The sequence below is a fragment of the Mya arenaria genome, chromosome 8 (genome assembly GCF_026914265.1).
Source record: "Mya arenaria isolate MELC-2E11 chromosome 8, ASM2691426v1".
Lineage (NCBI taxonomy): Eukaryota > Metazoa > Mollusca > Bivalvia > Myida > Myidae > Mya > Mya arenaria.
In genome coordinates, this window is record NC_069129.1 from 25,465,650 (window position 1) to 25,478,067 (window position 12,418).

At 34.4% G+C, this 12,418-nt stretch overlaps 1 protein-coding gene and 1 pseudogene across 1 annotated transcript; one reads left to right on the top strand and one right to left on the bottom strand.

Annotated features, from left to right (window-relative positions):
• Positions 1-5,510: 5,510 nt before the first annotated feature.
• LOC128244081 (uncharacterized) lies at positions 5,511-7,164 on the top strand. Its single transcript, XM_052962098.1, has 2 exons — positions 5,511-6,423; positions 6,648-7,164. Exons 1-2 carry the CDS (start codon positions 5,657-5,659, stop codon positions 7,162-7,164), a joined length of 1,284 nt encoding a protein of 427 aa, XP_052818058.1. The 5' UTR covers positions 5,511-5,656.
• Positions 7,165-8,027: 863 nt separating this feature from the next.
• Positions 8,028-10,006, bottom strand: LOC128244082 (uncharacterized; annotated as a pseudogene).
• Between the last annotated feature and the right edge of the window lie 2,412 nt (positions 10,007-12,418).

Genomic DNA, 12,418 nt, shown 5'->3' on the forward strand with positions numbered 1-12,418 from the left:
TACCATTGTGTGTTTTTGCATCGTTCTGCCGCGTTTTCGTAGAATCGTACGATTGCTTTCATATCATCATCGTACTGCCGCATTAGCACTGATCGCAGATTGAAATCATATTACAAATACATTTTCAGTTTAAGTCAAAGTCTTGTTGGTGCTAGTTTTTTACCGATTATTGATGATCATTTTACCGCGATCATGATCGTGACGGGGTTATTATGCTATTAAGTCTCCTTTTCACTTAGTTGTAAAATTCACCGAAAGCCACAATTAAATGTATTTTGTAAAAAAACACACCCAAAAATCGCCTCAAATTGCTAAAAGAGGAGACCACCTCCCTAACCCACCCCATGAGTAAGTTTCATTTTCGGTCCAACTACGCTCCAAATATGGCCAGTTCATTTCAGTTGCAGTCAAATGTAATGGTGAAATGCGTTCAAAAAGTGAGTAGCTTGACCAGTATATAGTTGTAGGCCGGACACTTGCTAGAGATCCAATGGCATTGCTCTATTTGCGTTGTAAATTATTTTATTCTAGAATGCACGTTGACGCGTTTTCCAGCAAATCAAACACCAAAAAACCAAATGTTTCTTAACATAGTGTGATTTACATATTATGTTAAGCGGGTAACAAATCACTACGAAATCAAATGTATACGTTCTAGAATACAGTCAGCTTCCAGCAAACGAACATGATAAATGAGTGAAATATACCGTATCTTCAGCAAAAACAGTTGTGCATTTTTTGATTTCGTACAGCATAAACAATGGATGTATGAATTCATGTGGGTATATGCCAGGCTCGGATGTAAGGGGATGTCAACTGAAAATTACCTCATACTGTTAAAAACGTAGATCCGTATTGTATTGGATACAGGTTACTAAGTTAAGTATTATATTTAAAAACTTATACCTTATATTCTTAATTTAGCCAAAATTTGAGTAATTTTGCAAGCAAATATTACAATTTAACTTGTGATATTAAATAAATATTTAACTGAAGTTTTTAGATTGCAACTTGTTAAAAAACATCTCAAATCTGACAAGAGGGATGAAATGTTGTGTAAAGTTAATATGAAAATATGATTCTACAAGGCTTTACTTAATGAAGGTGGGAAGTTTGCGAAATAAATATTTGTTTTATAATTCTATTATGCTGATTCATTACCTAGTGACCCCATATGACTGAGGTTTCATTTAAAAGGATATTGCATGCTGAAAACAAAAATTAAAAATAAATGACCCGAAATACAATACAGATAATGTTACGGCAATTTGTATTTTTGTTTTTTATATCAACTGAAATCGGACGTGAGGGCAATGTTGTCATGTGTCAATGCCATTATTGCACATCGGATACCACCTGAATAAAACAATATTGCAGTTGTTACTTTGACATTCTCCAGACATCATATTACCGTTTTCTTACATTATCTTAAGCCCTTGCATTTCTTCTGGAATGCAATGACTAAATATTTTCAGAAACGGTAGAGATACACTTAACATTTATAAAGTTCTGTCCCCTTAGTTCTGAAACAGACTAAAATTTAATACAATTCAAACAATTGAATATAGTTATTCTTACCATTCTTCATGTTAATATTTCTTCCTGTATCGAAAACAGAACAATTCGAGCTAGAATCACCATTTTAGAAGTTATTTGCATTCAGTTTTAAAAATGATTACTCGTCTTTAGGTTGGAAAAGGGAAGGAATACTAAAATGGATTACATAATGTCCGCTACGAATGATATCAAACACTAATCAAAATTAGCTGGCATGTTCGTTAACATTGCAATGAATACAGAAGAAGAAGAAGAAGAAGAAGAAGAAGAAGAAGAAGAAGAAGAAGAAGAAGAAGAAGAAGAAGAAGAAGAAGAAGAAGAAGAAGAAGAAGAAGAAGAAGAAGAAAAGAAGAAGAAGAAGAACGTTTATTCATCGAAATAGAATATACAAACGATGTGTGTGAAAAAGGTCAAAATGACCATTGATCAAACATTCCAACAAAATACAATGCAAATAACACGACGACGAATATACATATACATGTACATTGCATTTACAAATGGTTATATCACTTGTGGCACATTATTGTTTAATTGCCTAACAAATGTGTAATAACTAAGTTACTAGTAAAAGTAAAAATATAAAAAAAATAATAGTTGATGTTGACCAAATGCTCCGTTTGATTACCTTTTCTTTTGGTCACATGGTATTGTTTACTTCCTGGTATTTAAACAAATACAAATAGGCAGTACTATTGTCATCCTTAAATACTTGGATACTTAGAATTATCCAAATGATCTGACTGTAGCCATGAATTAGTTATCACTCTTCAACGTGCCGATATACCCAAGATGGTGGATAACGTAATTTTGTTATGTTGCAACTCTGCCTGCCTTGTCTTGCTACCTGTTATAGAATCAAAAATTGCCACCCAGATTTTGTGTTATATTCTCAAGTCTTCAAAACAACTTTCATGTTTCCAATGATAACCAACGTATGAAATATGCTGATATTAAGTTGTTTAAACATAATTATTAAATACAAACCACTTTCTTATCGGTGACGTATCGCACCGATTGTACCTATTACATACTGAGAATGATATTGTGTATATACACATATGAATATATTAAACAGTTTTGTAATTTACTTTCTGACAGTACTTACTTATAGGGACAAGCCCCATTTGAAATATCTAGCGTGATTTGTCCGTTTATTGCTACTTAAAGTGAACACTGGAAGAGGAAAATGATGAAATATTACCTGTTAATCAATGAGTAGCATGAACATTGACGTTGCAGTAATCAACAGATTTTTGTAATACATAATGATTGATTTTATTGAAAATGAGTCATTATCATGGTCCAATGTTAGAAATCGATACATCTGCAGCCTTGAACAGACGTTATCTACAAAAAGGTAACATTGGACAAAAGATGAAAGACTAGATATAAACATCTGATAGAAACGGGTTCAACTCGTTCAAAGACGAAAACAATAATAACTCTCTACTCCAAGAAGCTTCATACTGAACTTTGATGTATGATCTTTTTAACTTCGTTTGTATGTTTCATGTACTGAAAATGGTTAAAATGAAACGTTTTGAATAATTTTTTTATGACTTAACATACCTTAATTTGTCTTATCTACACTTAATATGCTAAAAAGGACAATAATGATATAAGTTTGATACACATTGCATTTCTAAAGGAAAGAGGGATCCAATTCGTCAAGAGATAAATAGCAAGTAGACGAAATATTTCTATTGTCTGTAATGGTACACATTAGAACAAATTTCTCACATAAGAGCTTTAGAAGGTTATCTATAAACGTTATCATCGTTTGCAACAAATCCCTAGATAAGACTGCTTTGAATATTTGGCTTCCGGACGGTGCTACAAAACATAACCAATATGGTACACTTTATCCAAAGCGTTGCCTGTGAGACAAGTATTAAAACATTTTAGTATGAGGTAGGTTCGTATTGTCTCGGGCAACTTGTGTATGATTCATTAATGCCTTAAACTTTTTTTGTGTTATGACGAAGATTAAATTTCGTAATTACTTCGACAACTTCGACGAAGGCGACACCAAGCACAAGACAATACCTTCTTGAAAAAGAAGCGAAGTATTTTACAGTCATTACATCACCATCTCAATGTTATAAAAAGGACAAGTTTTATAACACATTGCATTTCTAAAGCAAAAAGGGAGTTAATGTGTCTAGAGATAAATAGCAAGCAGACGAAATATTTCTATTGTCTGTAATGATACACATTAGAACGAATTCCTCCGATAAGAGCTTTAGAAGGTTGTTTAAAAAGTTATCATCGTTTGCAACAAATCCCTAGATAAGACTGATTTGAATATTTGGCTCCGGACAGTGCTACAAAACATAATCTGTTTAAATCAATATGGTGCACTTTATCCAAAGCGTCGCCTGTGAGGCAAGGCAGACATGGAATATGATCAAGATCGTATCGACAAATTATGCACCGCATGCAATGAAAACCGTTCACTTTAGAGAAATGTAACATAATGTGCCGAAATCTGACAAAATTCTTGTTGTCCTTTAAGTTAACAAAATTAAACCAAATCAATTTGAACTTTTTTTTAAAAATCTTTCCGATGAAATGTTTATGGATATAATGTTTACAATGAATATGGTGATATCTCTATCAAAGAAATGACCCTTAAATTATAAAATGCATAGCTCATTCGCTTTGCCATCACTCTTACTTATTCATTTCTTATCCAATTTTTTTGACTCGTGAAAAGAAATAAGATCTTACACTGAAATCAACAAAAATCATCTACAGATTGTAACGTTCATTACAAAATAGAAGTGAGATCGCAGTCCGAACGAGCCATTCCATCTTCTGTCGACGTTAAAATATATACCATTTTGTTAAGTTTTAAGATTTTAGTGTTTGCCAATAAAATTTAAGTTTCATTCAAATTAAAGTGTCCATGCATGATTCAAGACCAGTGACATCGTATATTCTAATTTTATGCAATTCTCTTTCGTCTACAAATACGTACAAACACTAGATAATACTTGTGTTTTAAATTGCTAGTTAGGATTATCAAAAACCTGTATAAAACACTCATGCTGTTCTTGATGAATGTAAACGTTGTTAATCTTTTATTTTTATTTTCTTATTACATAAACAACATTCAAAAAGCCGGAATCAATTTGCAAGGGATATTAAGCACTCGGACAGACCAATTATAGTGATTGCAATAAAATGTCACTCCATTTTCAAGAGATCCCAATTTCCCTGGATAAGAGAAAGATACATCTTTTATATTGTAACTGTTCATATCTGTCACCGATGACACACTGTCCTCTTGGGCATGGAAGATAGCGATCAAGTAGGACACAGGACAAGTCAAAATATTCCGGAGGAAAATGACGGTGATATTTCATTCCAATGTTGCAGTTGTTTCTTGAAAGTTAAGTCATCTTTCATACATTAATGAATCATTGGTCTCTTATAAATGTGATTTATATCCATGTGTTAGACGATTTTGAAACAATCTTCAATACTACTTCTTAGCAATAGACGATTCATATGTCTTAAATTAGACCGCCGCCATTTTGTTGTCACGTGACCGTCCGCCATTACAGAAGTGAAAGTTCCTGATAGTCTGCAAGAACGCTCACACGCCATTTAAATTTTAGAATTGAGACCAAAAATGACCTCCGAGAAGCAGCTACGTAAGTTGTTTTATTGGAACACTTTTTCTGAATGTTATTGTAATAAATAGTAGACCGTATAGTTGTAACTGGCCTGTAAAAAGACAATTAAATACTGCCGTATTGCTCTAAAAAACAAAATGGTGGACTTTGTTTAACAAATTATGTTGATCTTTTTAGAGGATTATTCGCGTAATTAAAGTAAGAATCTTTTTTTTTTTGGTTTTTAAATAAACATTTATAAAATGTTGTATAAAATGCTTTCTTGACGGAAAAAATAATGACAACAGCCGTTCAACTTGCCAGAGTACATAATGTTGACCTGTTGACTGCCAAGAGATTTGACAGGTGTGAACATTTCTTGTAAATAGCCTTGGGCTTTTGTCTTATACACTCGGCTGTAATTATAAATACTTCCAACTCTTTTGCAAATAAATGTTATTCCAAATAGAGGATTTATGTATGCATTACTTATTACAGGGCTGCCACCCGATGACTTGAAGTGGGAAAAGAACAAAAGCAATGCCTGGCCTAAACTGATGTACGAGGATCTTGTTGACTATTTGATACATGCAAAAGCATATGATGGAAAGGCCATGAAATCCTTTAGGTCGTTGTATGGATATAACTATGTACAAAATGGTTGGATGGGTGATATGTGGTCCATTGAATGTGAGGGTATGACTTACATAAAGGCCAAAATTTCGCCGAGTCAGCCAGGCGTTGGGCGCAAGGACTACAACTCATGGATTGCGGTTTCTAGTGAAAATACTGTTGAGACTGGCCATTGTTCTTGTCCAGCTGGCAATGCCCGATCGTGTAGTCATATATCAGCAATTATTTATGCAATTACACTGGCGTGGGCGAATGGTGTAGGTGGGGAAACGTGTACAGACAAACAGCGGGCTTGGGGTAAAGGAGCTGCGCAAGTACTGTCACATGACACCATTTCAGATATGGTGTTTGACCGACCAAGCCCATTTCAGCTACAACCATGTACTGAGAAAACAGCCAACAAGACCAACACGGATACAGATTGTCCACCTCGTACTGAACAGTTTCTGGACCATAGTGACTTACAGGACTTTGTGTCAAATTCCACAGTGGCAAACATTTGGGAGTGTAAAGGTACAATGTTGTACAAAATGCTACATGCACCAGAGGTTAAAAGGGACATAAATGAAGAAATCCTGCACCAAGAACATGTGAAAATGCCTCGTATCCTGTACAAGTTCCTCTGTCATGTGCCAAATGCCAAACATTCTACGATAAATATGTCAACATTAGTTCAGAAAAAATTCAAATGTTAGCCAAATCCACAGAAAATCAGAACACCTGTGCCTGGACAGACAGTAGAAAATTGAGATTAACCAGCAGCAAAGTGAATGATTTGCCAAAGACTAAAAGAGCTAATCCTAATAAATTTGTGACAAATCAAATTTATCCTAGGTTTAAGGGATGCTTTGCTACACGTCATGGACAGAAATACGAACCAGTTGCACGAGCCTGGTATGAAAGCGTTTCTGGTCACAAGGTTAGAAAATCTGGGATTGTTGTTAGTTTAACGGAGCCATATATTGCTGCCAGCCCAGATGGTGTTATAGACGAAAGAACAATTGTGGAAATAAAATGTCCAACACGCCCGCTAGAAGACCTCATATCATCAGGAAAATATGATGTTCTACTCGAAGATGGTCAGCCGAAATTGAGCCCCAAGGGAAAAAATGGCTATTATTGCCAAGTGCAAGTTGCAATGTTTTGCACTGAGTCAACTATGTGCAAGTTTGTTGTGTGGACAGCTGAAAAGCAGTGTGTTGTGGATGTTCAATACAGTAAAGACTTTATAAAGGGCATTCTTCCTAGAATCCGTGACTTTTATTTTAAGCACCTCCTTGTTAGACTAACAGATGAGTTCCAGGCAAGTCGTCTGAAAATTTCCCCGGAATACAAATCCTTGTGCCGTTAATTCCATACCAAATTTAAGGACTTGAGACTTAAGGAAATTTCCTGGAAGAAGATTATTAAATCTGAATGTCATTTTATGTGTACCTTAAAATGTAATGGAAATTTCTGTGAGAAATGCACACACTTTTGATTTCTTAAGATTGTTATTTATCTGTTAAAACTTAAATATTGTAATTCATATAATTATATGTAAAAATTATTACTGTAATACATTATTATACTTGAAATCTTTTTCAAACTTTAAAGGGACTCGCTCACTGACTTTAGCTTGACACCATTAAACTAAATTTGAAATCAAAACATAAGATATCTGACCATTAAAAAATTGAACGAGTCTCTTAAAGGGTTGAAAGCATATGTATATACTTAATACATATATCTTAATAGTTCATCAAGGACACTACTTGAAAAGCTTATTGTACAGTAATAAATGGATAGACCCAATACTTCTCCAGTTGGCATTTGCATCACCATCTACTAGTCTTGTTTTTTGCCAGTGTGGGCTTATACAGAAAAGAGATAATAGACAATATATTTTCTTCTTTTTATGTGCCATATTTAATATGAAATTCATTTAAGACATGCATAGTGTTATTAATGAATGAAATAGCAAAAACAACCATTTGGCTTTTGAATTTAAGATCCAAACCATTGGACCAAGAGGTAGCATACATTTCATTTGCATACAGTATGCAATAAACAACATACTGTATACAATAAACAATAAATTGTATACAATAAACAACATGAACGGCTGTGAAATTAATTAAACTACATGTATACACAGATCTTTGTCTAGTCAACAACATCATCCCGTATTAATGAATCTCTCATGTTGCACAAAGCTGCAACTACACGGACAGTTTAATCTGCATTATGTAATGTTTTTATACTGTATTTAGTGTTCAACAGTCTAAAAGACTTCATTCGCATGATAGCGCGCTCAACATGAATTCTTTCAGCCGCAATCCTTCTAGAGTCAATGGTCTCCTGTTCGGATAGCTGCGACCGACCCTTCATAAATGCAGGAATATTCAGTTTGACTCGACGGCTACACATATCCTCACCTATTGTGAAACCACGATCAGCCATTACCTCATCCCCAGGCAGCAAATAGTCCAAAAATCCACAATTTTTAGTGATGAAATTGTCACTTGCCCGTCCACCATACAATGGTGAGATGTACATTATAAATCCACTTGGAGCTATCGCAATCAGAAATTTGGCAGTGTTATTACTTTTATATGTACTCCAAGTCTGAGCCCTTGCTTTTAATGAAAATGGCCTTTGAATAAAAATTTCAGAACAGTCTATTATGCAGGTTGTCTTTGGAAATGATGTTTTGAAGGAATTTGGTAATGTTCTTCGAATAGTATCTCTGGGCAACCATACCACACAATGTGACAGATGTTGGGACATTACATTGATCCATGACTTAAAAACATTACTCATGAGTTGGTGAGACACACCAAAACGTCTGCCGATGTCTTCGAATGTGAGTGCAAGCCTTAATCTTAACAGCACTGAGAGGATTTGGTTTGGAACACTCATTCTGTATGGGAAACCTTTTCCATAAGTTGACAATGTTGAAATTAATGTCATGAACACCGAGAGGCTCAATCCTGTGTAAAAACGAGAGTCTGAGTCTGTTTGTATGTTTTCAAAACCAAATTCCGCAGAAGAATGCTGAGTAGATACCGTCTTTGTTTTAAGAGAATACCAGTAAGTGTGGTCATGGGCCACCAAATCAATAGTCTGTGTACTGCTGTCTACTAGCTTAGGCTTATTGGCATTATGGCAGTGTTGTGGGTATTTCTGACAACAGATGCTTAAACATTGCTGACAGTCCGTAAAGGCTTCATCAGCATCAGTGATTGGGGTAGCTGTCAACATTTCGTCAGGAGGACAGCCCACTTTTGGACTTGGTCGTTTTACAGGAGTTGATAATGGATCAGGTTGTGGCTGTGACCGTCTTGGACTTGAATTTTCATTAGATTCTAGACGGAGTCTTTTCAAAGGTCTACGTCCAGGTGTCTTTGGCGTCACTGGTCGATATCCCATTTCCAACACTGGGATTGGGTTTTGCTTTGTAGGGCGGCCATCTATAAAGTGCTTCGAACAAACCTGAAAATATAGATTTATTTACACCTTAACAATTAATGAAAAAATGTTTTAACATCATTTCTTAATTTAATGTTGCCGACAATAAGTGTGGTGCTTTTCCATTTTTAAGGGTGGCTGTTCACCATAGTGGTTATGGTACTGTATACATAATACATAATATAAAAAAATATGACACAGTAACTCCATTTTTTTCCAAAATTTAGCATAACTCACCACTGACCTGATAGGAGGATCAAAGCCTTTCCTTTGATGGATTTCAACCACTGGAGACGATTTTCTCCCGATGCCGGTATGCAGTGGAATTTGAACGGTACAAGACATGGACAGTCTTTGCCATTTACATCATTATGAAACTGGCAGGGGGAATTTTCCCAGTCGTAAAGTTTCTTCTGGTTATTGCTAGAATCAACCACAACACACTGCCTTCCACCACCTCGGCATAATTATCCGATATTTTATCGATTCGAGATAATTTGACAGATTATTGGTTTTTCACTTCCGCAATGGCGGACAAGTAAATTGAAGGGTATTTGACAGGGGAGATAATTCGTACTGTACTATTAAATAGAATCGTCTATTGAGAAAATAATTCTCAAACTAAACGATTGTAATTTACTCATGCTTGATATATTTCCTTCGCTTTCATTGGAAAAGAGGCACTTACGTGACCAATCATTTTTGGTACTGCTTGCAGTATTTGGTTCAAATGGATGTTCCATCTTCTAAAGAGCTAATTAGCAAGCGAAGGGTGGCCAATTTTCAATTATATTTGTTTAGTAGAATATTTTTTTCATTTTGTCATTTTGTGTCTCTTATCCTCCAAACTGACATGTTTAAATCAGTATCTTAATATTACTTCGTTCTTACTTTTTACTTACTGAAAATGCTAGAAAGGTCTATATACTAATTGGCTAATCGTTGTTTCATATTGTCTTCAATGCGGAAGAGTAAAATGGGAATGGCAAACAAGTTTAAAATGACGAATGGTGCAAATATTACAGCTAAAACATTTTCCAAAAAGCATAATTGTCTATATGTTTAATAAGAGCAAAAACAAAGAAAGTTAGAAAACGTCTGTGCAGGTAAGCAGCTTTGATAAAAAAAAAACAGTTATAAAAGCATAGAGAAAATTATCATCCTCAAATGTTTTGTCTTATAATACATAGGAAGAAAACAAAGTTTTTGTTTCTTCTGTTGTCAAATTATTCCAATGACATGTCATTTAACAGAAATGCACGCAAATTGTTAACTTTCATGTAAGATTACACTCGGAATAACAAGTTGTCGTTTTCTGTTATAAAACTACCATTCTTAACAAAGCGCGTATGTAATAATATCAAATGCGGAACAGTACCAAACATAGTTGGCCAAAAGAAAGCTTAGAGTAAAATTCTACCAAATCAAGCATCGAAAGATAAATATGCAGTAGACAATACTTTTTTTAAGCTACCGTTCGGTTTATTTCTTAAAAAGGGTATTTATACTGATTCCTTTTGCTCTTAACACATACTTTGTAATTGATTTTCTTTGAAAGGTTTACCGATTTGCTCTCAATGAGGGCTGTGAAGACCTTACTACAAATACCAGCTTTGCACCAAATCCCTTAAAAAGGACTGCCTTGAATATTTGAGTTCACATCGATTCATTCTTTTTCAAAAGTATACATAAAAATCCCTACAGAACGTTTTAAATACATAGTTTATCTATTAAATTTGCTTTTTGTTACTTCATAGAATTACTGTTTTATGTTTATACATGTGAAACCATTAAGATCTTTTACAGAGTTTAGACATTTAGACAAGTTTTCAAAATCGCATACTGCTGTAATTTCACAAATATGCACACAAAATAACCATCCACTATATGTCCAAAAACAGTATTCGTATTATAAAAACGAATTTCTTCAGATAGAGAATATAACTAGAATATAACAATACCAACCACAGGGAAAAGCTAATTAGCCAAACTGTGAACGAAGGCCCCTTTCAGAGGCACTAGAAAGTCTGAAAATATACACTAAACGAAATACGGTCCGGAAAACAGGAGTTCCTTAACAGTCATTTAACCAACGTAATGGAATCAAAAGATTGATGAGTATAATCAAATCAATCTTTGTTAGGACATGTCATATGATATCGGGACTATTATCTAATAATCGTTATATAAATGACAGTAATATATCACCATCTTAACTATTTCGTACATCGATTGGTGATAAAGCTAAAGAAAGTTTCATATCAGAACGTGTTTATGAGTTTCCAAAAATAAAGTTTTGATCAATTTTATTCATCCGCTGAAAAATGTCGACGCATGTTTCACATGATATTTAAGTCTACCAGTTGCAATATTTAAGACATTTTCAATACTGTTTAAGTACATGTTTTTGGTTTTTAGTAAAATGTACAACGAACTCATTCCGATAAAAATCTTTTCAGAAATCCAATTCTTTCATTAAAAAAATGGCTTTAATATAGTTTCTTTCTGCCCTTAAAACAGTTCATTCAATGAGTAACTATCAATTAGTAGATGAAATAGAACACTCTGATATCGGAATAACGTCGATTGCTGTAGTATGTCTACTGATAAGAGGATGTTGCATTATGTGTCTGTGAAATATGTCCATATTTATCACCGACTTATTTATACGGCGCCTAATAAAGTCCCAGGACTCGTCAAAAGTCCGACAGGAAAATGAGGTGATATTTCATTTCAAGGTTCCAATATTGCCTTGAGACTAAAGCCATCGATCGTATTCTACAATTCAATCTATTTACTAAGCGGACAATATGAAACAGAGGGACAGTTATCAATGTAATTGAGATCTATTCGTGAAAGGTTTCAAAATCAAAACTATTTCTTGGAAACCAGGCAACAATTCCCAAACTACAGTCCTTTAATACAAATCCAATATTGCAAGTTTTACGACTATCTGCAGCTAAGCACGCATTCGAGATACATTGCATGTTTTGAACCATCTAAAGCATTAGGTGAAAGAGCTGTATCTGTCATTTAAAAGTATTACTACGACGTGTTAAGGAGTTGTTCTTCGTCTCTTGCATGTTGTTACCCATAATCATAGCTGGTTTACGGAGTGTTCCTATAAACATGTTGTTGACAGAGTGTATAACTAC